This window comes from Eschscholzia californica, unplaced genomic scaffold (genome assembly GCF_041429995.1).
Source record: "Eschscholzia californica isolate CP2 unplaced genomic scaffold, dmEscCali1.0.p SCAF_6, whole genome shotgun sequence".
Taxonomy (NCBI): Eukaryota; Viridiplantae; Streptophyta; class Magnoliopsida; order Ranunculales; family Papaveraceae; genus Eschscholzia; species Eschscholzia californica.
The window spans coordinates 37,980,842-38,008,001 of record NW_028238483.1 but is presented as its reverse complement, the minus strand read 5'-3'; the positions used below and the strand labels follow the sequence as shown (position 1 = coordinate 38,008,001).

The 27,160-nt window shown below is 37.1% G+C and overlaps 3 protein-coding genes across 7 annotated transcripts; 1 reads left to right on the top strand and 2 right to left on the bottom strand.

The window, feature by feature from the left end:
• Positions 1 to 729: 729 nt before the first annotated feature.
• On the top strand, positions 730 to 5,310 carry LOC147534503 (putative magnesium transporter NIPA4). Its single transcript, XM_086648650.1, has 9 exons — positions 730 to 1,193; positions 1,880 to 1,936; positions 2,691 to 2,781; positions 2,856 to 3,016; positions 3,134 to 3,261; positions 3,365 to 3,502; positions 4,012 to 4,104; positions 4,351 to 4,456; positions 4,722 to 5,310. Exons 1-9 carry the CDS (start codon positions 1,028 to 1,030, stop codon positions 4,817 to 4,819), a joined length of 1,038 nt encoding a protein of 345 aa, XP_086504776.1. The 5' UTR covers positions 730 to 1,027; the 3' UTR covers positions 4,820 to 5,310.
• A 4,375-nt stretch (positions 5,311 to 9,685) lies between these two features.
• Positions 9,686 to 10,771, bottom strand: LOC147534502 (Cox19 family protein (CHCH motif)). The gene is made up of 2 exons (XM_086650279.1): positions 10,597 to 10,771; positions 9,686 to 9,791 (listed from the first exon to the last, which is right to left on the bottom strand). Exons 1-2 carry the CDS (start codon positions 10,680 to 10,682, stop codon positions 9,686 to 9,688), a joined length of 192 nt encoding a protein of 63 aa, XP_086506405.1. The 5' UTR covers positions 10,683 to 10,771.
• A 5,801-nt stretch (positions 10,772 to 16,572) lies between these two features.
• LOC147534501 (DDB1- and CUL4-associated factor homolog 1-like) lies at positions 16,573 to 26,851 on the bottom strand. 5 transcript variants are annotated; one of them, XM_086645679.1, is made up of 15 exons: positions 26,377 to 26,795; positions 25,499 to 25,580; positions 25,171 to 25,287; positions 24,890 to 25,068; positions 24,051 to 24,792; positions 23,870 to 23,967; positions 23,341 to 23,764; positions 22,641 to 23,243; positions 22,359 to 22,541; positions 21,667 to 22,239; positions 20,037 to 20,147; positions 19,803 to 19,921; positions 18,110 to 19,706; positions 16,793 to 17,451; positions 16,573 to 16,670 (listed from the first exon to the last, which is right to left on the bottom strand). In XM_086645679.1, the coding sequence occupies exons 1-14, from the start codon at positions 26,541 to 26,543 to the stop codon at positions 16,798 to 16,800; spliced, it is 5,649 nt and encodes a 1,882-aa protein (XP_086501805.1). In that variant the 5' UTR covers positions 26,544 to 26,795; the 3' UTR covers positions 16,573 to 16,670; positions 16,793 to 16,797. The 5 variants fall into 5 exon arrangements, with proteins under 5 accessions (XP_086501805.1, XP_086501802.1, XP_086501803.1 ...); XM_086645676.1 differs by having other exon boundaries at positions 23,341 to 23,767; positions 26,377 to 26,742; XM_086645677.1 differs by having other exon boundaries at positions 16,573 to 17,451; positions 26,377 to 26,851.
• Positions 26,852 to 27,160: the final 309 nt, after the last annotated feature.

The following is a 27,160-nucleotide window of genomic DNA, read 5'->3' as shown; positions in this document are numbered from 1 at the left end:
GTGGTAATAGAAGTGTTATTGGTGTGTGAGTCTTGGAAGTATCGTGTCAGAGTTTGTTGATCGTTATATGCTATGGTGGTGGTGAAGGTTAAGGTTTGGCAATTGTAAAGGTATTGGTGTTGGTGGAGCTATGGTGACGGTGGACACCTGGCGGTCCGGAGACAATGGTGCCGAGTGAGTTGTGGCGGTGGTGGAAGTTCAGTAATTATTCAATGGTGGATGTATAATGACGGTGGTTGAACTGTGGTGATAACGTCAGTGGTTGTTATCTGGTAGTGGTAGAAGTATGATGGTTGTAGTCGATGGTGGCAGTGGAAATGAGATGGTGGTGGTGTAAATGTGGTTGAGTCAAAGTAGATAAAAATTCAATGAAGTAAAATTTGTGTATGTTAAATTTAAGTGAAATAAAATATTTTTGAATTACCAAGTTAACATGTTTACTTCTCTATTTAAGCAAGTAAAACGAACTACTTTATGCTTATGTCGACAGACAACACACTTATTATTTAAACATATTTCAAGATAGAAAAACACATACCTCAAATATCCATAATACAAATTGAAAAACCTAGAATTAGGTCCATTTGGTTGTAGTTGGTATATGGGCCAAAACACACCCAAAAATACCATATAAAATGTCATATGTGCCAAAAGGCACTAAACATCACTTTTACATTCTATGGTCACTACTCACCAATGAATACACATGATAATTTATGTACCAAAAACACCACACAAGATTTTTATTTAATGTGCTCTCTTACCCAACATTTTTATTTCCAACAAGTCACAACTCACAACTCACTTGTTTCCTAAATCTCTCTCTTCTCTCTCTCTCTCTTGCCGTTATCTTCCTTTTCCTTCACTCTACCGCCGTCGGATCTTCGCAAAATCAGCATTTAATTTCAAAAAGATAGTTGCCGGAGAAGAACTTCCGGTGAAGCTGTAATTTTGTAGCTAGGGATCTACTGAAAAGTTCATTTTTAAAAAAAAAAATTCAGTGTAGTGAGTGAGATTCTTTTTAATAATGGAGGCGAAAGATGCTCAAAGTTGGGCAAGTTCTTATAAAGGAATGTCTTCTGATAACATCAAGGGTTTGATTTTAGCATTATCTTCAAGTATATTTATCGGTGCTAGCTTCATCGTTAAGAAAAAGGGTTTGAAGAAAGCTGGTGCTTCTGGAACCAGGGCAGGTAAAAAAAAAAAATCTGTCTGAAAGATTGGTTAATTATTTTGAAATTTAGTTGATTAATTGATGTTGAATTGTTTTTTTATAGATTTTGTTAGTAGATCTATTGATATTGGGTATCAATTGGTTTACTTAATCTTGTTATTTAGAAATTTTAGTTCCCCTTTTGAAGAAGATGAAAATGTTTTTGGTAGTTAGCTCAATTATTGTAATCTTGATGTGTTTGAGTGGGTTGTTTGTGAGATCAACTTTTAGTGGACTGGGTAGTCAAAGTAGTAACTTTTTAGCTAATCACTCGAAAATGTCCATACAATGTTGTTCTACTAGTCACTGTTGTTGTTATGGGGTAAGGAGTAATATCTGGGTCCATTTACAGAAGTAACATTTGAAATCAGGGCAAGGTTTTCGGAGTCGGAAAGTGGGGTATGAGGAATTTTACTTGGTGTTATAGCACGGAGAATCCTGCCTTAGTTCGATTCATAATGTACCTATCCAGTCTTATCTTGTCTAATGCCTTTCACATTCGGGTGAAAGGCTCTTCTAGATTTGGGTAAAGAGCCTTCCTTGAAATCCCTGAGAATGACCAGATAAAATAATATGTTCTCCCGCCGACAAAATTAACCTTACTTCTTGTTTCACTATTTGAATGATCCCTTGATACATGACTAATTATATTGATTAATGTTGCAGGAGTTGGTGGATATTCTTACTTATATGAGCCACTGTGGTGGGCAGGAATGATAACAAGTGAGTTTGCTTGACCATGACCCCTGGTTTACAAACTAGTCTTGCTATGGTGTTGTATGGTGTTTACGATGGATGTTAAGCGGTTAACTGGCGTTCTCTATAAATTTTGGTCCCTTGAAAGCCGAAATATTTCAAGGAGATGTTTAGATTGTGACGTGGTATAAATTATTATGGAGAGTTTGGTTGGAAACTTAGCGAACAATATAGACTCATAAAGAACATGTTTTGAAGTTCTAACTATAATCTTGATGTGTAGAAATGAAAATATGCATTTTGTTAGACACTAGTGTGAGGTGGGAAGTTGTTACATGAAATATTTGGTGATATATTTAATTTACTAACAAAATTTATTGCACTTTGTTGACTCCAAAATGAAGATTTAATATTTATTCAACAAGGTAAATTAATTTTTCATTTCTTAAGATCGAAATACATCAGCTGAAATGAGCTATAATTTCCACCAAGATAATATTTTCTTAGTTTTTTGCTTCAATAAATATTTTGTCGAAATTGTTGTTTATCTCGAAATGGGATACTGCTTTACAAAATCACGGAAACGCTAGTGTCACGGTATGTTGAATTTCATGTTTGTGGACATGAAAACTGAAACATTTCAGTCATTTCAACTGCAATCTTTCAAAGTTCGATACACTGGTAGAACATATTATTCAGTTATATTAATGACATTAAGCTGATGAATTTAAACGTAGTTTTTTGATGTGAAAGTACCAATTATGTGATTCCACCCGTGCAGTGATTGTTGGGGAAGTTGCTAATTTTGCGGCTTATGCATTCGCACCAGCTATTTTGGTCACTCCTCTTGGTGCACTCAGCATTATTATCAGGCATACAGAGAATTTGTTTCCTGAATTGTTGGTTGCCACTGATATTCAGAGCTAACGACCATAATTTCTTGCAGCGCCGCACTAGCTCACGTTATTCTACGGGAGAAGCTAAATGTATTCGGTATTCTTGGTTGCGTTCTTTGCGTTGTGGGGTCTACAACAATTGTTTTACATGCTCCTCAAGAACAAGAGATTCAATCCGTCAAGGAAGTATGGGATCTTGCGACAGAGCCAGGTACTTGCCTTTTTTAGGTTGCTAAACTAGTCGAACTTTGTGTTCGTCTTCAACCTCACCTATAGTTCTACGATGATGGATACTAATATTAACCCAGAGGTTACCTGTTTTCTGCAGCTTTTCTATTCTATGCAGCTTTGGTGATAGCTGGTGTTCATACACTTATATTCCATTTTGTACCACAGTACGGACAAACACATATAATGGTTTACATCGGGATATGTTCGCTTGCTGGTTCTCTTTCTGTACGCAGTTGATAGACATTGACTTTCTTATTGTGATTTACGTTTTCTGCATGACTTGCTTAGTTGCATTAAGCACTAACAAAGTTATTTTGTGCTATTGCAGGTCATGAGTGTGAAAGCACTCAGTATTGCCCTGAAGTTAACTTTCTCAGGAATGAATCAGTTAATATATCCCCAGACATGGGTTTTTGCGATGGTTGTAGTTATTTGTGTGGTGACTCAGTTGAACTATTTGAACAAGGTATTTAGTCTCCTAGTGACAATCAAGCATGTTTGAAATTTTATACTTTAAGGGTGTTACCTAAACCTGGAAAACGTATAATGATTCCCGCGCGAACACATCAATATGTCTCTTAGTTGTTTGAATCCTTTGGCTGCTCTTAAATTCTATTCGGCCTATTATCATGTCTTAGAAATGACTTGCATGTATGGCTACCATCTGCTCCCTTGGAAAAGTTGATTGAAGTGCAGTTGGTAGCGTTTCCTGATTTTTGACCAATTATATATTGGAATTCAGTGTTGTTTAAAACTTACATTTCGTGTTGGTTACTCAAGCCACATCCAAATGACCCTGAGCTAGATGAAGCGGCAAATATAGACACCTCTTCCTGAGTTCAATATCGCTTTTTATTCCAAATATCACCTTGGAAGCGTATAATTCTGCTTTACAGATTCTTTTATTATGCCACATTTACCATGCTTGGGATTTTCCTTCACAGTGAACTTAATGTATTTGAATATCAATAACAGGCACTCGATACATTCAACACAGCTATTGTCTCACCAATATATTACGTGATGTTTACGTCGTTCACCATTTTAGCGAGTGTCATTATGTTTAAGGTATTCTTTTTTCTTATCCGACCATTTTACAGTTGTTTGATTAGCTGTTTTCCAACTATTATATCTTAATAGTGGATGCTACAAGCTTACCAGTATGTGTATGGACTGCTATTTGATGTCTCGAAGGGAATCTAACAAGGTTAAAAGGCATCAAATGACAGAGCTATTGAACAAGCCCTGATCTACTTTCGAATTTATCGTTGTCTGCTCTGCTTTAATCTACTTATGTTATGGCTCTCCAATCAGGACTGGGATAGACAAAACCCAACTCAGATTCTCACAGAGATGTGTGGGTTCGTGACGATCCTTTCTGGAACATTTCTTCTTCACAAAACAAAGGACATGGTTGATGGTACTTCTCTTTCTGTTTTCTATTATTCTTTACTTGATGGGAGTATGTGAATTCTGCATGTGTGCTTATGCAAGTGTCCCTAAAAGTAGGAGCTCTGTTGGGAAGCAAACAATAACAACAAACCCTAAACCCACAATGACGAGAAAAAAACATTTCTTGCTAAAGTGAAGGAAGAATTTTTCGCTTTCAAATTTTATCGTTGTACTGATGGATGTAATCATTTATGTTTTTATCAAAGTCATAACGCTGTTACAACCTTTTGCAGGTTTACCGATGCACCTACCCGTATACACTAACGTGGATAACGATTTGAATATCGAGAGCATCCCTCTGAAAAGCCAAGGTTCATTTCGATCTACGTAATGTATTTCTCACTCCATTTTATACCTTCAGATTCTCATCTCATGCTCATCGGGGAAAAGGGGCTCGCATTTCTTCATCTATTACCTCGCCTAGTTCTTCACCGAAGTTTATCATATTCCTTCTTAATGGCTTAAGCGATGCAAGGAGGAGTTTATCGACTGCGTTTGAGTGTTTAGTTACCTACTCGTTCCTTTGCGTGCCCTCTCCCTCGGAAATTACCAAATATAATTCTACACATCATTTATATATATATATATACACACATATTATATAGTGTAACTACGCTTCTATTTGTGCGGAGCTTAGATCTCTTTCTTACCCTCGCCGTGAATTCGAAACTCAGAACTTGTTGTTCTATTGATTGTTTGTACACGTAAGGTTCACAATTTTTTGGGCGAGAGACGAAATAGACAAAAGTTGTATTCTAAATTGTCGAAATCGTAATTTTTTTTTTAATAATTCATTCTGCCCTTTTGAGGGGATTTGTTCGACTGCATTTAGCAATTTAGAGTACTCACTTGTCTGCTGTTGAAACATAATTATTTTATTAGTAGGGTTTCTTGCAATCTATTATATATAGTATCGTGTAGTTATCATTTTAGTTTAATTGTTGTATTACATTTCCTTTACTTTTCTTTTTGAACTTTCATAACATAAAAATTATAGCTCACTAGGAACATTTTTTGATTACCATGTCTGATGGAAATGTTTGAAATGGCTCTTCTTTCAGTTTGTATAATTTGAGTTTCTGTATCCATTTACTTCTCTAGTAAATTCAGATCTTTAAATAAGTTTTTCGAATTCAGATTTTTTGTTTTTGGTAGAAAACACACATTATATAATTGAGTATTCAAAGTTATTAAAAATATAAACAGGACTTTAGCTTTTCAATAAAATGATTATAGAAAGAAAATAGGGGTCATTTCTTCTATCATTATCAAATTGACCTTAATTGACCTAATCATAGAGGTAGTGGATGCGCCACAAAAATACAAAGTCAAAACCCTAGATGACTTTGCAAGTACATGAGGATTGCTATTCTTTTGTAACACCCTCATCTGCGGCAGAACATAAGGATCTTGGTTTTGACTCTTTTGAATATAAAAGTTAGATTTTTTCAACCTTGTTACATTTTTAGGGACAATTCTCATTTTACTCCCAATCTCACACTAACACACATGGGATGACGAAGGTAAGGTTGTCCATCTTATTTAAGTCAGACATGAAATTAGCCTCGAGGTCTGAATTGTCTATCTCGGGTTTCAGAATTTTTGTTTTTGTTTGACTTGTCCAAACTCTGACTTAGGCTAATTTTTGGTTAATTTGAGTCAAACGAGTCAGATCTAAACAATATGAAAATAAGAGACGGCAAAAGTTGGCCATTCGTGCATGTGTCACAAACCAATTACTTCCATCATTCGAGTAACTTCAAATTGCCACAACCTTCCTTCTTCAATTGAGGCCAATTCTTGCCTTAATTATGTAGCGAAAATGTTTAACGTACACCCTCATGTACACCTTTATTCACCGCCTTCAATAGGACAATAGTAGTCTGAGTATGATTCTCAACCATCAGTCAATTTCAGTACTTTAATAAGCATGTCGAAGATCACCCGCCACTTTTAGCTCATTTTCTTATCCTTTTGATAGGAGGAACAATTATATCTTTCAAAAATCCACATCAACGAAACATTATTGAAGACAGATAGACATCGACGACATACACCATTGTACAATATCTCGAAAGAATCTTTATGCGTAAACCGTGCAACTATAAGCCCCACAAGTGATTTATTATATCATAACAAAAATATCTAATATGTTATCAATATATAGAGTTAATGTATAATTATAGTAGTTACACCAACTTATATTTAGCAACACAAACCCCTCCTCATCTTTAATGGATTAGGCCACCGGCTACTTTTTTCTTGTAGAAACCATCTTCCACACTTCTTGTGTGGGGGTTGTGAGTCTCTATCAAAAATCAAGAACCAAATTTTAATCCAAGACTTTCAAGACCCCCTTCTCTCTCATCTCTCTTGGTGGTGGATGAGATGTCCTAATTTCTCAAATATCAAAACAAGTAGGGACCCAACAATCAATTCTTAAATTCTACCCAACCCTTTTCACACACAAACATGTATAAAAATTGAAACTCAAAATCAGTAGAACCAAAAGTCCCTTAACCTCTCTTCTCCTTCATCTTCAATTCTCCCACATAGTCATTGCCAAGAATCTAAACTTTAAACCCTAATCCTGTAATCATGGTTACAGATGATTTTAGCTTCCCCACCATAATCAATCCGCAAAGACCAAATTATGCTGCATCAACATCGTTATGGCGAGTTCCTTCTGCGGTTTTTGGAGATTGTTTTCATGAAGATGATGCAGCAGAAGAGAATTTCGATAGCAACAGTCGGAAAGAGCAAGATTATTCTCCCACCCACAAACCAAAAGAAGAAGATTACCAGAGAAACAATACTAAGATAAAAGTTCTTTCTACCTTCAAACCAGAAGAGAATTTTCTAACAAACAGTAATGAAGGAACAACAGAAGACTATTCTACAATCAAAACAGACGATGATTATCAAAGAAAGAGTAGTGACGAAAGAGAAGATCCTGCTGAATTCCAAACAGAAGAGAATTTGCAAGAAAAGATAGCTTCGATAATTAATGATGCAAAGAGATCGGCCGGCAGTGAAGAAGAGAAGATGGATATGTTGTGGGAGAATTTCAATGATGTCGAATTAAGCCGGGTAAGTTCTTTAAAGAAGAGAGAGATAGGTAAGTTATTGGGTTCAGACTTTGATTCAAACATGAATGAAGAGAAGGTAGAGCTTTCTTGTGTGCCAGGTAGAATCAGTACTAGTTCTCTGTTATCTGCTAGGAGACCAAACTTGTTACTGATATTAAAGGTCTTAAAGAAGCTTTTCTTGCTACAAAATGCTCATTGTCATAAGAACAACACACCCATCGATCTATTCTAATATCAGTTCGATTAAATGAAGATATATTAACATATATATATATATATATATACAAATATAAATATAAATTGTGCATAGTGGGAGAGAATATCGAAAATTTGATTAACGGATGATGGATTTCTGTTCTTTTTTTTGTAAGGAAACCTGCAGTCTTGTGTAATTAATATAGTTAAGATTGTTTTACAACTCACAATTGTATTGAAATTCTAAAGGCTTCACATAACTAAGTTATAGTTATATTTCTCTAGTTTCTCTATCCTCTTCGGTTCTGGTATATCTTACTCAATGTTAACTGGAAGGCTAGAACGCAGTTCGCTCCGGTACGTAGTACAGATACCAGTACGCGATATGCTACCATGTGAGTATGCGGTACACTAGGGGTATCCCTCTTCGATACGAAATTTTAGGATTTGGTATGTTTTGGACTATTTTTACTAGACAGTTACTCCTTATGATGATTGATCGATATAGAATAAGTACACTTACTATTCAGCCGTTTTATCTCTATTGAACTTAAAATCTTAACTAGTCACAATATCTTTTACATAACAACTTAAATAGTTTACCGAATAGATTTTTACTAAGAATTTGGATTAACTAAGCTTGGAGACTCCCCGTATGCCAGATTTGGAGTACCAGATTGCGAAGCCACTTAGAAGTGTACGTGGAATCCCATAAGTGGTATGCAAGGGGAGAGAGTATCTTGTGGTCTCACATCTTCTTCTTAACCTAATAATTTCAGTACTCCGTCAGAACCACTAGAAATTAGAACCATTTGAATGCAACCATTTCAGGTTCTTTTGATACTTTTGCCTCAGCAGAATAAAAGTTCAATTTTTGTAGGACCTGATGCTTTAACTTGTCTGGCTTAAATGTTTCTGCAGTCCATAAACTGGAGCAGACTCTCATGTTCTTTTAGTAATCTATTTGGTATTCGAGCTTAAAACAGAAGAAACAAGACCAAAACAATAATATATTATGTGCACCATCTTTAGGCGCAAAAAAAACGAAAACATCATCTCCTGATATCCCTTAGAGAGACCTTACAGGTTTTATTTTGACCAGTGACACTGTTTTTTCGCCCTAAAAGCTTAATATTAGCAACTTTGAGCAACTAAGATTTTATTAAATGTCTTTAAGCTTCCTTCCACTGGATTCGGGGCACGACTTCAGTAAATGTTTGAATCATATTAATGCAACCTAAATGGTAACATATTTATGACGCTGGAACGCTCGAAGTCAAAGAACCAGGTTATGCTGATCCAAGAGGGTAGGATCTCACGACCACTCGGTGCAATGCATGATCAAAATTTACAGAAATATCATGACAAGAGATATTTAAGGCTTAAAAAGTAATCCTCAAATAAGTAACGAAGGATTCCCCAGTTCAAAACTAGAATTGGTAACAAAGCAGAACTTAACGAGCACTCTTTGTGAAACTATGAAATTTTATTATGTTGATTTGACTCGTGTGTAGGGGATGGGATGCCACCCATCACCGACACCTATGACCTAACCAAATACATTACATGAAAAGTTAACGATGGTGATAACATGACTAGTTTTACGCATGAAAAATGAGAAAAAGACATACTAATTATAAGAGAAGCTATGTTTTAATTGAATCTTAATGAACTACGAGGAGAGTAACTCCGATTCTTCAATGTTTTCCAAGGTTACTTACAAAAGCTCCCGGCTGTTTTTAGTTGATCTTCCTTCGTTGTTTCCTTTGCAACTTTAGAGTTACGAAGTATCAGAGACCATATCTAAGATTTCCGCTCCTTAATATTCCTACAAGAAACGAAGAGAATAAGCATCTACCTTCGAACTTCAACAACTACAATCTGACAGATGCTGGACAAATGTAGTAGAGATCTTACTTTTTACTTTGTTTAAGTAGGTCAGAGACAGAAGCGCAATGTGTTGAGTCATACTTGCATCTCTCACAGCATGATTGCAGAAGTTCAATGACTTTCAAACACCTAGAAAATGTACAAATGTCAAAGTGTATGTCATTTCAATATCGTCATTTAAGTTTTAACAAAGGGTTTCAGTGTGACATTAAGATCAAGTAATTCGCTATACAAGGTACCGGGGAGAGTTAGTGGAACAACACTATCACGAGATAAGGACGTTTACCTAGAGGTGTATTCTCTTGTCCAAATCAAATTACCTCCAAGTATACACAATTTGTATGTACAAAGTCTCATATTATACCCTATTGATACGACTATTAGTATTTGACACGAGTACATAAGCGCCCCTACACGAGTACATGAGCGTCCCCACACGAGTACACGAGCGTCCGGCACGAGTATATGTGTAGTACTTATATTTCATAGGGTCATTAATTTTCTTGTTTGATTGCCCAAAAGTTAAATACTGCATAAAAAACCAAACTACCACTTCAAATGAACAATGATTTCATTAGAACCAAAGGGTTGCCCTAAATACTAATGAAATTGATATATGGCTCTTTGAAAAAAAAAACTTCAATTGCACGATACAAGTCAAACAAGCAATTCTCTAACCAAAAAGGTTTTAAAGAATTAGATCTCAATCTTCAAAAAGAGCAACAAAAAGAGCTATTACCATCATTTAAATGGATCAAATTGATAAAAATGTTACTAGGGGAAGCTTTTAGGTGAGTAATTGATACCCAAAATATGAAAAATGGATCAGTTGGATTGGATTAAAAATTCCAAGGAAATTATATCAATAAATGGAGAAACGATCAGTTGATCATGGAATCAGTCAAACCCCTAGGATGGGTACCTACCTACCTACCTTTGTGGGATGAAATTGTTCTTGGTGAGGCAAGCTTGAATATCACAAGCTTCCTTCTTGCATGGTTCTTTGATCTCCTTCCCCATCTCTCTCTCTATACTCCTTTGTCCGGTCAGACCCTATGATGGCCCGGGAACTCCCAGGTTTTATTTGGTTCTCGGTTTGGTTTGGGGGCCTCCCGTTTTTTCATTATTTACATAAAAATAGAAAGTTTAATATGATTGAGATTCCTACTTCTATTCAATTTCCCATAAACAACCACTCTTTATATGCATTCTCAAAATACTCTCACTCTCTCAAACTTTGTTTTTTTTTTTTTTCTCTCTTTACCATCATTCGATGGCGTCATCTTCTTCATCAACGTCATCATCGGGTACAAAAACTATTACATACTATCACTTTCTCCCAGATGAAAACCATACTATTGAAGGCGAAAAAAATATGATGATGGAATATAACACAAACAAGGTTGACTTTATAAAAAAAGAATATATAGAAATACCCATTACCAATTCACCGACTAAACTTCTTGAACTTTTTCCGGTTCATCCTCGTAGCAACAATAATAATAATCAAGAAGATTGGGTGATCAAGAAAACTCTTACTACTAGTGATGTTAATGCTGCTAGTCGTCTTCTTCTACCAATTAAGAATGTGACGGAATTCATATTTCCAAATTGGAATTCCGCAATGGTTGATTATATTGACAACAATGATGGGTCTTTGACGCTTTTGGTGAAAGATTTCGACACAAAAACTGATCATCAATTAGTTTTTAACAAGTGGATAACCAGTAAATCTTATATATTACAAGGAAAATGGAATTCTGATTTTGTTAAACGCAGGAACTTGAAAGTTGGTGATGAGATTGGAATGTATTGGAATTCTACTTCTTCTTGTTTTATTTTCACTCTTCTCAAGAGAGTTGCATAGTTACTAACGAGGATAATTATTGATTTACTTTTTTTTTTTGAGAAATATTTTATTGCTTTGTTCCTTCCTTTTCCAATATTGTATTTTTTGGTGGAACGGTAATGGTACTAAGTTTTTTTTAGTAATGTATTTGGTATGCAAGTTTAAAACATAGAGGAAACAAGACCCAAACAATCATATATTATGTGCACCATCTTTAGGCGCAAAACAACCAAAACATCATCTCCTGATATCCCTTAGAGAGAGACCTTACAGGTTTTATTTTTTTACCAGTAACAGTGTGACACTGTTTTTTTCGCCCTAAAAGCTTAATATTAGCAACTTTGTGCAACTGAGATTTTATCTAATGTCTTTAAGCTTCTCTCCACTGGATTCGAGGCACAACTTCTGTAAATGATTGAATCATATTAATGTAACATATTTATGACTCCGGAACGCTAGAAGCCAAAGAACCAGGTTATGCTGATCCAAACGTTACTAAACGAGGGCAGGATGTCGCGACAAGCCGACCGCCCATAATCAAAATTAACAGAAATATTCATGACAAGAGATATTTAAGGCTTAAAAAGTAATCTTTCACAATAAGTAACGAAGAATTCCACAGTTCAAAACTAGAATTGGTAACAAAGCAGAACTTAAGTTAACAAGCACTCTTTGTGAAACTATGAGATTTTATTATGTCGATTTGACTCGTGTCTAGGGGATGGGATGCCATCCATCGCGAACACCTATGACCTAACCAAATACATTACATGAAAAGTTAATGATGACAAGATACATGACTAGTTTTACGGATGAAAAATGAGAATAAAAAACATACTAATTATAATAGAAGCTATATGTTAATTGAATCTTAATGAAATACGAGGAGAGTAACCCCGATTCTTCAATGTTTTCCAAGGTTACTTACAAAAGCTCACGGCTCTTTTTAGTTGATCTTCTTTAGTTGTTTCCTTTGCAACTTCAGAGTTAAGGACTATCAGAGACCATATCTAAGATTTCCTCTCCTTAATATTCCTACAAGAAACTAAGACAATGAGCATCTGCCCTCGAACTTCAACAACTACTATCTGACAGATGCTTGATAAATGTAATAGAGATCTTACTTTTTACTTTGTTTAAGGTCAGAGACAGAAGCGCAGTCATACTTGCATCTCTCGCAGCATGATTGCAGTCTCGCAGAAGTTCAATGACTCTCAGACACCTAGAAAATGTACAAATATCAAAGTGCATTCATTTAAGTTTTAACAAAGGGTTTCAGCTTAAAGATCAAGTAATTCGGTATACAAGGTACCACACCCGGAAAGAGTTAGTGGAACAACACCATCACGAGATAAGGACGTTAACCTACCGTCCAAATCCAATTACCTACAAGATATGTTTAAAAAAACGTTTTTACACCTCAATGCAGGTTTTTTTGACAATGCGAGGCGGTGCCTCGAGGCGGTAAAGAGGCATAGCTTCACCCTCATATATGTTGATATAGTTATAGCATCTTATCTTATTAATAGTATATAATTTATTGAATTTGTTTGTACTACTATAGAAAATTTATTATTTAATAGTAAAGTTAAAGTTTACGAATGCTTTCGGTCATTTCTACCCTTTTGATTACCTTTTGAAGTTAAAAAAGCAACAAAGAAAGTTACTACAACACGGAAGTGTAAATTTTGATGAGGTCCACCTATATCTTGTCTCGAGCCGTATGCCTCGATGTGTATTTTATGCGCCTTTTTAAACATTGCCTACAAGTATATATATATATATACACAATTTTTATGTACAGAGTCTCACATTACACCCTATTGATATGATTACCATTATATGACAAGAGAACCCGAGTGTCGGGCACGGGTATCTGAGTCTTCGACTCTTCGACACGAGTATATGAATAGTACTTATATTTCATGGGGTAATGATTTTCTTGTTTGATTGCCGAAAAGTTAAATACTGCATAGGAACCAAACTACCACTTCAAATGAACAATGTTCACTATACTCTCTCTGGAAAATGATAAACGGCCCTCCAACCACACTCCCTGCTCTACCGTGGAAACTGTTCACTCCCCCCAACCCTTTGATTTAGATCCGTTCATTAAATGTTGATAAAATCTAGCCATTCATCTTACCAAACAGAATATTAAAAAACCGACAAAAAGCAAATCTTACCAAACAGAATATTAAAAAACCGACAAAAAGCAAATCTTACCAAACAGTTGATAAATTTCATCCCTCATTTCACTTTCTTCCAAATAAGCCTCTACTCTCTCACCTACCAAAATACTTCATCTTTAGCCTTCTTATACCAAATCTTTAACCTTCTTCTCCATCTTTAATCTTCCATACATTACTGTGGAAACTTGTTGATTCTTCATCATTTACTACTTTAAAGTATTAACCTTCACAACTACTTCAATATAGTTTCACTGCTCTCTTTAGTTATAATATATAGATTTTCATTACTTGTAGTTATGAAACTTGGTTGCAATGAAAAATTTGAAAGAAATGGAACTATGGAAGAGTATATTCAGTGTTAGAAGCAAGAAAGAAATGAATCAAGTGTTCAGAGTTATTTCAACTAAACCAAGAAGAATGAGATTAAAAGCCTTAAGCCATTAAGGTCCCATCACCTACCCAAACTTTCCTCCACTGGCCAACAACCCTTGGTTGGAGTGGTAAGAAGTATAATCTTCCACCTAGAGGTCAAGGGTTCAGGCACACGCCGAACAATTCAAAAAAAAAAAAACTTTCCTCCACCGGTTAGTAGAGTCCCCGTCTATTTTCTTTTCCTTAATTTTAAGGTGTTACACAACTCACACTACTCAAGACAAAAAACACGGCTTTTAGCATATGTCACGGAAGACGGTAGGGGAGAGAGTGAACAAGGCGCGAAGTGTATCACGGTCTCTTGTCCGGTCAGACCCGATGGCCCAGGAACTCCGAAGTTTTCTTGGTTCCCGGTTATTTCATTAGGCCACCGTTTTGGGGGTCTCCGGTTTTTCATTTATTTTTATTTACATAAAAATATAATATAAAGTTTAAAACATAATATGATTGGGATTCCTATTTCTATTCAATTTCCCATACAGGTCCACTCTTTATAAACCTTTTCCATGCCTTCTCCTTCCATCTCACAATCCTCTGTCTCTCTCTCTCGAACTCTCTTTTTTTCTCTGTGACTTTGACTCTCTACAACTTGAGCATCACTCAATGACGTCACCTTCTTCATCAGCGTCATCATCTGGTACAAAAACTATTACATACCATCACTTTTTCCCTGATGAAAAAGATTCTATCGAAGATGAACAAAATATAATGATGAAATATAACTCAAAGGACATTGGCTTTACATGTGAGAAAAATATGGAAATACCCATTGCCAGTTCACCGATTAGACTTCTTCAACTTTTTCCAATTCATCCTGATAGCAACAATAATAATAATCAAGAAGAATGGGTGATCAAAAAAATTCTTAGTGTTAGTGATGTTAATGCTTCTAGTCGACTTCTTCTACTATTTAATAATGTGAAGGAATTCATATTTTCATATTGGAATCCCGCAATGGTTAATCATATTGAAGACAATGGTGGGTTTTTGGCGCTTTTGGTGAAAGATTTTGATACAAAAACTGATCATCAATTGGTTTTTAAAAAGTGGGTAGCCACTAAATCTTATATATTACAAGGAAAATGGAATTCTGATTTTGTTAAACGTAGGAACTTGAAAGTTGGTGATGAGATAGGAATGTATTGGAATTCTGATTCTTCTTGTTTTGTTTTCACTCTTCTCAATAGAGTTGCATAATCACTAACGAGGATAATAGTTGATTTGTTTTATGGTTTCTTCGTTCCATTTTTCTGTATTATATCTTTTTGGTTTAATGGTATTGGTACCTAGTAAATATTTCATCTGGTTTATTCAGATCTATAGTTCTCTTCTGTTTGGCTATTGTTATACTTATTTAACGCTCGGACATTTGATGTCAAAGTTGATCACGTTCACTATATAAAATCATCCTCGTCACGTTCCGCCATCTTTCAGTTTAATGGTTAAACACTCATTCGCAGGTTCATGAGGTTCTGGATTCAAATAGCGGTGGAAGCAGTTTATGCCTAAGATTTGTCCCATATAGATAGAGTAAAACTAATAATGAACGGACTTTAAGGCCTCCTAGAACGGCCTCCATCATCTGTAAATAACTTTTAGTATCCAAAATGTCTTAATAATAACGATTACAATGCTTTCCATAATTTATCCTCATATTATATGTTTATGTATATCTATGTAATGTAACGACTTATCGTATCTCATGGAGGCACTAATCCAAAAGATTCTGAAAGTAAGTTAAAATGTTATTAGATTTGAAATCACCCCGTTGTGTGAACGACCCAGACGGGTCAGCACCACAAGTCGCACAAAAACAATCTAAAATCTAATCCAAATCAAATCAAATTTCAGATTTAACTTATAAAAAACCAAAAATAACATAGATAAAAGGAAACCCTAACAAGCAACATACCCTAAAAAACAAAAACTTCTGTATTTCGTAGTTTTTGTTATGTTTTCGGTGATGTTGATAGTAGTCATCAATATTAAGTTCAGTTGTTTATGTCGGAAAAAATTTAATTTCATTCTTAGTTATTTATTAAATGGTCTAAAAAATTAAATTTCATTTTTAGTTATTTATTAAATGGTCTTCATAACACTCTCCTTAATCTAATTTGGTATAGGAAGAACCAAATCATGCCCTTCCCATACCAAAGACCAATTTGATTAAATGATCAAAATCCGCTTAGGTGTAAATATGTAGTTAGAAATCATTAAAAAAAAAAAAAGTTGTAAAATGTTAAATAGTCCAATTAAACTTCTTATAGCCAAGTGGATCGTAGAGGAACTAGCCAGTCGCTCCAACACTCAAATATGAGTCACTTGGTTAAGTAACACCTTCGAACCCCATACGATATAGAGAAAAAGTAGGTGAAAGAAGAATTGCTATCTCAAAAGAGAACTAGGAAAATCATAATTTTAGACAAGGAAAAAAGCATTTAGGACTAGGAAAATCTTTTATTTACATCCCCATGTCCTTCCCAAAAATCTCTAATAGTGAAACTGTCTCCCCCTGGAGAACCAAATAATGAAATCCTGAATCCACAAAATTGGGAAAAGAATCATGAGATTAGTCTAATTACATCATTTAATTTTCACCTTTTAACCATTAAGAATATGTAAATTTCTAAATGTTAGAAAAAATTATTATTACTCACAAATTTTACTCGTCATCACTACTGAGAGGTTCATCTGCTTCACTAATATCATCATCATCCTCATCTTCACCGTCTGTTAGAATAACTTCATTACCTCCATCAAAGTCAATACCATTCATCGCGAAGTCATTATCATCATCCACACTGTCATAATCTTCTTCTTCGTCGTTGCTCAAATCTTCAGCGTCACTATCCAAGTCTCCACCCAAGATTGGGTCTTCATCAGCCTCTGAGTCATCAACTTCGTCATCGTCTTCCTCAGTTTCTGCATCGTCAGGATCAGAATCGTCGTTGTTGGTTCTCCGTCGACCTATTTCGTACAGCCTTGCAGAGGAAAACATTTCTTCATTGTCATCCATGGTAACTAGTCCAACAAAGGAGTCCGTTGATTCTACCGCGAAGTCAAGAACGCATCGATCAACTGGGACAGTAGCAATGTCTGCGTAGTTGGAAGCATCGATTGTACGAAATGCAGAAAAGAGTGGGTTCCTTGCACGGCGTTGGTTAACTGCTAATGTTATATCTTCGATGTTCCTCTTCAACGTTGCATAAATTACGTCCCCATGAGCATTAAATTTTATCACAGTCTGGTCCAAGGAAGGCACGTTTCGGAGGAGCTTCAACTTCCGGAGATCCCAAACCTCTGAATTTATAATTACCTGAAAAGAATAGAATAGAATAGAATAGAATAAAATAAAATAGGTATACAGAAAAACTAAACGGAACCCAGATTCCAGAAAGATGGTGTCGCTGTTGAGATATATATATATATATATATATACAGAAAAACTGAACTCTATAATAAGCATAGGAGTCCATATTTCACTTCTCTTATCACAATTGACACGTCATTCATGTGCCCACGCCTAAGCAGTTGGAGCAGAATAGGACAGATTAATCTCCAATCCGAGTAACTTGGCAGAGTTTCGGCCATGTATTCACTAAGTCCTGACATACCTATACAAGTCCTGACATATATATGTGTGTGTGTGTGTGCAAACAAGATCTACTTTATTACATACGCTGATACGCCACAAACTCTACTCTTAGGTCTTAACAATTCATATTAAACTTCATCAACTCAGCCTTTCACCATAAAAACTTGAGGGGTTCCGCAATGGGTTGACTCCTGATACCCCCCCCCCCTACCCGACCCAACCCATGAGTTAGGTAGGCAGCTTGGCCATTTAAGAAAAGACCTAGGTGGATAGGCCGATCGCAACTACTTGTGCCCACAGTGAGTATATGTAATTATGTAAAGAACGATAAGTAAAAGAAGGTAACAAGATTGCAACACCGAATTGAAGTGAAGTGTACCTCATTTCCACCCGGATGAAAACCACCACCTCCAAAATCTGTAAACTGATCAAAACGATAGACAACATCGGAACTCCTCCGATCCCATAAAACCCCATTCCACAATAGCATTGAGTCAGAAGGACTAAAATGTATTGGGAACTGCAAATGTGCCCTCCCAGATGCTGTAGCACCAATTGAGGGATCAGAAAGGCGCAGTTCCTCAGTGTAGGTCTGGACGTCATATAGGAGAATTTCACGAGGAGACGACTCAGTTGATACAGCAGCAAATGTGGTTCCTGAGGTGCTAAATCTAGCAAACTTGCACCCTTTAAATGAATGTGCTGGTCCACCTAAGTCTGAAGAAGCATTACATAAACGAACATCTGAAGACCCCGATGAAAGTACCAGACTTCTGTTATCCAAAAGCGCAGATTGAACAAGAGTCACAGATGACTGGTGACTCATGTGAGTTTCCAACATGTTACCACTATTTGAGTCATAAATCTTTACTTCACCAGACTGATTACCAGTTGCAATCTGAGAAAAATCTCCTAGAAAAGTTAGGGATGTAATAAGTGAAGATTCGTCACGGCAACTACGCCATGGCCTGAACCTGCTGTAGACAAACCTACGATCCCTACGATTAGCATCCATACGACTATAACAGTTTCTGAATTCTCGTGTGCTTAGCCTAGAGGTGACATTTATAGGAGCATCAATGCTGCATCCTGGTTCTGGGCACGAGTGAGAATGTAAAAGAGAAAGTGGTGGTAAAGTGGTTATGGGAGCCTGGCATTGGCGGTGCTGGTGTCTAAGATACTGCACCACAAGAGAGTCCAGGGTTACTCTTTCTGAATTGACTGGTTGAGAATCAGCTAAATGACCATGTTGGGAAGTGGTACTAATGGGAGGCATATTGTTCCGGTTCTCATAAATACTGTCGATCTGAATATCACCACCAGCAGTTGATCGAGCGAAATGATCTCTCTGGTTAGAACCAGGTGTAACATCTATTGACAGATTGCTCCTTCGGACGAGATTAGGTGTCAGGCATACTGGCGAGTGAAACCCATGCTCACCCGTACCCAATCGTTTCCTTTGTGAAACAGATTCAGTATCAGTTGACTCTAGCTTACGTTTCATTGGTAGTGAGACCGGTGTCTGAATCTGACGCTCTACATCTGTATTGCGATTGGGCAGAGTTTCTGATTGTGTATCTGGTACTCCGGTAGAAGCAGAAGGTTTTCTCAAGGCTCCAAACGTCCTGTTAACTGATGAGGAATGAGAAAGTTGGTTCCTTTGTTGAGATTTGAGGTTACATGAGATAACCAATGGCTTTTTCTTTGAAGAAGAGAAAACAGAATCAGAATTTCGGCGGGAAGCCTCTCCTTGCAAAGTATCCTTCGATATATTTGAAAGAAAGCCAGGAGGAGCACGGCCAGATGGCCAATGAAATTGTACTGATGGCGTTTTTTGAATAGAATTTTGATGTATGAGAGGCGTTGGTGAGGTAGAGAGTGACAAAGGTTTCAACTGAGCCTCTTTAAGCAGTGCATCAGCAGTTGTAGACAAGCCAGAAACCAAGAGATGTTCGTGTATGAGTTGTAACAGCTCCCTGAAAGTATGAGAGAGAAAATTAGAGCACAGAAAGGAGGATAATATTTATTAGAAGCAAATAACGTGCAAAACAAAGTGATACTCTGAACTTAACCTGGAATGGTAGGTAATAGGAGTGGCAGCAGCTATAGCTGCCCTTTCTAAACGATTTAAAGTACTAGCAGCAGCATCAGTCGCTGCTAATGTACATGCTCGCCCAGCATTTGTGACAACCTATAAAGTTGATGAAAAAGAATACTTAGGGTTGTACTTCTAGAAACTGAAAACATACAATTTGAGAACTACATATTTTACTTGACATGATAGTTTTGGTCCTTTAGATGCTTACTGCAATTAACTCAATCGCCAATTGCGAAAGTTCAGCTTGCCATCTAGCCTGCTCGCTTCCCGGTGTTTGACTCCCCGAATCTCGAATTAATTCTGACAGCGTCTTCCCCACCTAAACATCGAAGATACAGACAAGAATCTGTTGATCACTTTTAGCTATCATTACGTAATTGAAATTAAATGATAGACTGATAGCAGTAACAGAGTATTTATTGTAATGGGATCAATGGAGAAAGAAAACCAATCACTATTACACTTTTAGAGTTTCATATCACTTGGGAACTATATCATGATAAGATAACTGGGTCACATTTAAAAATAACAGGCGAACTTGTTTTAAAGAGGTTGACAAAACTCAGTGTCAGTAGAAGGTCACTTTCGGTATCATCTTACAAACAAAACCTTCAAAAAGAATTAAATAGTTGATTAGATCGTAATTTCAGCAATATTTTAAGTAGAATATTCTAATGTTCGGCACCTTTCTTAAGAGACAAGTGTCCGACACTTCATCATGAGTAATCTCTCAATGGCGTACACGTTCTAAATTAATTGATTTAGTTCCCAATCCACGCTTGATGTGTTCCAGACTTCCACATAATGCTATATTGCTATATAATGAATGATAGGTCGATAACTACAGCCACTTCTCCAACGAAAAAAAAATAAAAAGACTAGAAGCATACATCACACATACGATAGTCACATGCACATAAATCAGATATTCATCTTCTAGTAACAAATTCAAGCCAGTTATCTGTCGAAAGACTGTCAATAATAACTAAAAAGAACATTGAATATATGAGAACTATTTGGGGTAAAATACAAACTTCCAACCAACACAGATTGAAGATGGATCTTAGCTGTAGAGCTATCACCTTATATGCATATAGCTAATATGGTACGTTAAAACTAAAGAACAAGAAAGTCTCTATACTTTCTTGGGTCACATATGGCTCTGCCCATATATGGCCGGTAAATTTTCCTAAGTGGACAGAAATAATTAGGCTCAAACTATTTTAGTTTTGCCCAATCAAATTAAAAGACCTAAAACTGAATATCTAATTCTTCTTCATCACCACATTCACCAGCCATCTTCCCTCTGAACTACCACAATCTCCTTCAATTTCTCTATCAAGTATCATCCCCTCTTCATCTCCCCCCCCCCCCCCCCCCCCCCCCTCTCTCTCTCTCTCCTCCTTTTGTTAGGTAACCCCTATGCCGGCGGCGTAGGAGTTCTTCCTCTTCATCACAGACGGGTTTGAAGGCCTTCCCACAAACGAGCTGATTCCCCTTCGTCTTTCACGAAGGAGAAAAACCCCTCTGTCAGCCTGCAACAGGGTTACCCTCAAAAACATATTGAAAAGAGAGAGAAGAGGGTGATGTGTTCGTGGTGATGAAGATGAGGGTGGGGGATGATAGAGAAAATACAGAAAATGGTGCTGGTGGTAAAGAAGAAGATGAAGATGGTTGTGGACAGCAGTCGGTGGCAGATGGAGGTGGGGGTTGCAGGCGCCTAATTGTTTTCGTCCACTTCAGAAATTTTACCGGCCATAGATAAAAAGGTGAGAACAAGGAATCTTTTTTAGTAAAACAAATCATAGATAAAAAGAAAAATTTAGTGAGCTGCAAACCTGAAGCTTCGTCAATATTTGTGCAATGGTATTGTCTCTAGCTAAGCCAAGCAGGACCCGACACGCAAGAGTTCTTGCACGAAGACAGTCAAGGACAGCAGTTGGTATGACTATGCGAGAATTAAGGAGATTCAAAAGGACCTTTATACCATTGTTGGAGCGAACAGCCACCCTTGCTTGATTATACCCTTGCTCTAATTGTGCAGCAAGTCCAGAGCACCCTGCTCCAGGACCTAAGGATATTTTACGATCTCCAACTCCTGAACTGACCGTAGGAACAGTTATTTGTGAGCAACTGCCTAATGATGGAGTACCAGAAACAGTTGAGGTTCCCTGTTCTTCTGCGTTTTGCTCCTTGAGTTCACTACTGGCAGTCAAGTGAACTGGACGTTCAGAGACTCGTCTTTCAGAGGGCCTTGCCCTACTCTCCGAAGAACTATTTGAGGTTGGAACTGCCACATGCTGCTGACCTTGTGCAAGAGAGGGAGGTTTGTTGCTGATTGATGGAGGAGGGCAGACCAGATTAACTAATACATTTAATGCTGGTTGAACAACCTGAGGAGACGTGGCCGACTGCATCCAAATATGAGCTAGACAATTAGAGTGCCAAAATATATGAATTGCTCCAACAGATCCATCTCAGCATCCAAATTTACAATAAAAAAGAAAAGATTAAAATATAAGCTCTTTACCGCAGGATCTACTTCGTAGCCGGAACCATTCACAGCATCCATTAGAACTGACATACCCACACGATTATTGCTCAATGCAGCATTCACAATCAACTTACGACTGTAAGGTACCAAAGTAACAATGTGGAGAACGCCCAACGCATATGGAGGCAACTCATGCAAATACCGCTCAGCAGGTAGGGCCTAAGGGATAGAGTTAAACATAACTTCAGTGACCAAGTGGGTTAAAACATATACATGAAAAAATATTAAAATATACTCAAGTATCTTTCGGAATCATACCTGACACAATTCCAGCATCACAGTATGTCCATTAGAGCCTAAGAATCTATCCACAGCGGCCCAACTAGATTTCACAAATGCAGGGCCAAGCTTCCGATCCCTCTGTATCTGAAAAAATACAGCATCCATAGCCTCATCGCTGATGTCAAGTGGCTTATAAGCAGCCCTGGAACTAGGAATACTGCAAGGCCCACCGCGTAGATTTTTATTTGGACGAAGGGAATCCACAAGCAAGAGAAGTTCGGCCCTGTAATATTGTCGAAGTGCAAAACATGAATGGAATGCCACCTGCTTCTCTGATGCTGTCAGTCCGTCGGCCGCAGAGCGATCATTTTGAGGTGACCCAGGATAAGACAGTCCCAATCCCCCTGAATTACCTCCTGATCTTACTGATGCAGCAATGTGTAAAGGGTGAAGTAACTTTGTTAAACCATCCTGAGCATCAAAGAAATCAAGGACCACCCTAAAGACAAATGCAGCAGAGAAAAATAGAGCAGCATTTTTTCTGGCATGATCTTGAGGGCACTCTAGAAGCTGGAGAGCTAACTCAACCACACGATAAACATCATCTGAAGGGAGTGCACACACCCGTTCCATTATCCCCTGAAAGAATGCACTACATGTAAGAACTAAAACAGTAGTTACGTGTGCATCTCCAGTGTTGGTGAAGAAGCAAAAGAGGAAAATCCTGATAACTTACTTGAAGAGAACCAATAGAAAATAAGCATGAGGAGAGCCCAAAGAAAGTATTGGCAACTCTTGGCACAGCGAGAAGTTTTTGAATGCCGCCGCGGTCCACAAATAGTGCGCCAAATTTCCGGTGTGCAACTAAAGCACTAATTAGCTTCAATACATCAGGCAGAAGTACCATAGGGCTGCACGTATCTCGAAGTTTAGAACTTCGCTGCAGCAGCACAAGACAAACATCCACTCCCTTTTCATGCAAAACAGGTCCTAGAACTAGAATATATTCTCCTACAGCCTCGAGACATTGAATGCTGTATTTTTCTCTCAACAAAGCAAGTGACTGATTATCCAATATAAAAGATTCTTCTAAATCCACATTTGTTTCCGATCCCCCAGATTTTGAACTTGTCGGGTCTTCATTGCCTTCCCTGGGATTCCTGCTGTCCGAAGTGAAAAGAGTAGTCAAGAAACATTGCGAGAGTCAAAAGAATTTGCCAAGCAAGAGAAAAGGAATTGAAATGGCTATTTGGACTTTAACATACCGTGAGACTTGAGTTGCAATAGCAGCATCGACAACTGCACAAGCAGCTCTAGATGCAGCAAAAAATGCAGCTTCTTCGTCATTGGTACGTTCTAATTCCTAAATATAAAGTCAAGAAATGCCCAAAGATTCAGTACATTAAAGTGAACTAAGAAGTGGAAGGATCTGAGACCCAAGTGTACCTCTAATGCAGCAGTCTTCACGAGTTCTGCAGCAGCATCTCTAGCTGCTTGGACAGCTAAAGCAGATGCATTTGCTGCTGTAGCTTCGGCATCAGCAGCTCTGATTGCTTTTCGTACCAAGTGAGAGATATTGCGTGTACCTACTTTGCATTCTTCAAAACAACCATTGTTATCTTCTTCTGTAGCAAAAATTTCATCAGAATAAGTCATTTCTGATTCCTTTTTGGCATCTCCCACGCCTTCGGTATCTACATGTTTTATTAGATTTACCTCCCTGGTATCTCGTACCTCTCCCAATTGAATTCCAGAACTTGCAGATGCCAAAGCCCTTTCAATCCCTTCACGAGTCCTTCCTTGTCCTTTATATCTCCTCGGCCTGCGCCTTGGATCATCTCCTCCATTATCGTCGTCATTTCTTGTAGCTCTACTTGAACTGCAACTTTCATTGTATGGTTCCATCCCATCAAGTAAATCATGGTTGGAGTATCCTTCCTCACCAATCTGTTCGTTATCATCTCTATCTACATCATTTATACCAATCCCATCAGCGGAAGTACCCACTAATCTGTGAGGTCTTGTTGAGTCCCTGTTATCATCCATGTTCATACCCTCCGTCCTACAGCTAGCATCTCTCTGACTTACATTTAGCTCCCCAAGAACCCGAATACGAAGATAATGCATAAGCTTGGCAGGTAGTCCGAGTGTCAACACATCATCCACCACAGTTTGATCATTTCTACGCCTGAAAGCATCATTTGAAGCATAAAACTATTAAAAACAAATAGTACAAGTAACTGTGATGACAGGAGAATTAGACATTCTAGTAAAAAGATGCATACGTTGATAAGTATACGCTAAGAAGTCCTGTAGCATAAGTCTTCAGCATTTCGGAGTCTGTTGGTTTGTTCCTTCCGAAACTATGCTCCCTGTTGCCATCATCAGCAGATAATCGTGCACTGTCATCCGCGACCCAGTTCTTTAGGTTCTCCAATACACCGTCTTCAAAAACATGAGGATACTGTATTTCATTTGAAAATCACAGACATCCATAAGTCCACAGATATTGATTCCATGTTTTCCAGGAATAATAAAATATAAGGAAACAGTAAGTCAAACTCACATTCCATGAGACCGAACAACTGAGAAGTAATCGTGCTGCTGCTGATTTAACACCAGTTGAATATCTAGTTTCAGAAAGATATGTAGAAGATATTAACTCAAAAAACTCATCATTCTCCTGAAAAATAAAAGGAGAATCTCAGAGAATAGAAAGGTTACTAAACCACCGAATGACGCGCATATATCCAAACATACAGACAGACGATGAGGATAGCATAAGCCAGTGTTAGTGTACTCAGCATATTAAGTTGCAAGTACATAGTTATATACATGCACGAATCAGAAAACACACACACACACCAGCAAAACGTTAATCTATGATCAATTACCTGGATTAAGTCCCAGAGTCTTCCAATACTGTGAGCACCCCTTCCAGTGTTTGGGGAAAAATGAGAAGTTTCCTCCTTGTATCTGAATAACAACACAAAAATGAAGAAACTCTGGAATGAATTATGAATGGCATGTAAAATAAAATTGCGTGAGGAAATGAGTAATGCATAAAGTCGCACAATCTTCACATTAACAATATTAATGAGTTATGTTTTCTTGAAAACATCAGTTATTGACGTCAACATTTGCAAAGCAAAACTGCGTTGTCTTTCTTGTGTGCAAAATTGATTAACATTAGCTGCAAGAGCCCAACTACTTAACATGTGCCTTGTGACACCAAGACTCGCAAGACACCAAGCAAAGAAATGCATATGAGCGAAAAATACTAATATATAAATTGAACACCCTCATTTAGTATGGCAGACACTTTCTCCACTATGGACTCATCGATTGAGCAGATGGGGCATTTGCCCATACATTCAACAGTCACCATTATGGGTACCTTTAGCCTAGTCATCTAACCCTGATTCTGCCAATTTTAAGTGTTTCAAGACTTATTCGAAGTCATCTATCTAGAAGAGGTAAAAGAAAAACTCTATTTTCAAGAAACAAATCACTGATCAACATCAAACCAAACAATTGACAACAAATGTGCCCATAATGGTGATTATTGAGAAGGGCATAAATATAAGAGCTTTAAGCTTCTGTGTATCTATTTATAATAATGTATACACCCTAATCCAACCAAAACCTAATTACATAACAGAATTAGTATTAGTTAATGAATTACTCTAATAGATCATAATCATAGTCATTTTAATCATAAAAACTGGAGATATAGAGAGAGAGACAGAGAAGTGGGAATTGAGATAGAAACCTGGTTTCTTGACTCTCGAGCAATGAAGCTAGGGCATGAATGAGATTAGGGTTAGGGTTTTCCTGAGAAGAGATAATCTTGGTGATCAATTCTTGAGCCCTGGAAATCAAATTCTCGTCATTAACGAAGTTTTCATTGTTTGACTGTTCTGATTCTGCCGCCTCCATTAACAAAGCGATAATTTAGAAATTTAAAATATAAAAATCTCTTTCAAAATCTGTTTTTTTTAGGTTTTCTTTGGGGTTCGCCGGGAATAAGATGAATGTTCCAAAGAACAGGAAAGACGAGCTCTCTCTCTCTTTTGTTTCTCTGTTGAAGAAAATGCTGCCTGCGCTATATAATGTGAAACCCTTGCCAACTTACCCTTTTTGTGTCATTAAATAATTTCCAATTTGAACGAGTCACTTAAATAATATTGCAGCTAAAAAAAGAAAGATGGGCTGAGTTTATAGGCGCTAAAAAGGTCTGTCATTGTATAGGTAAAAATACATTTACACCTATTTCTGTAAAGTGTAAACGTCTCGGACCCCCCTTAATTTTTCGTGTTTTTTTAAGGTGTTATTTGTATTTTATTCAAAGAAGAAACAGATTAAAGAAAAGTTTCAAAAATCTCAATTTTCAATTAAATACCGTAGAAACATTTTTTTCATGGTTTCATCTTTCTAATCTTGTGTTTGGAAGGTTTTGGAAATGGTTAAATCTTTCATCGGAAAGTGTTTATCATCGATTTTAGATTGATTTTAGAGCGATTCAAGAGTGATTTGTAAATAATAATGAATTTTTC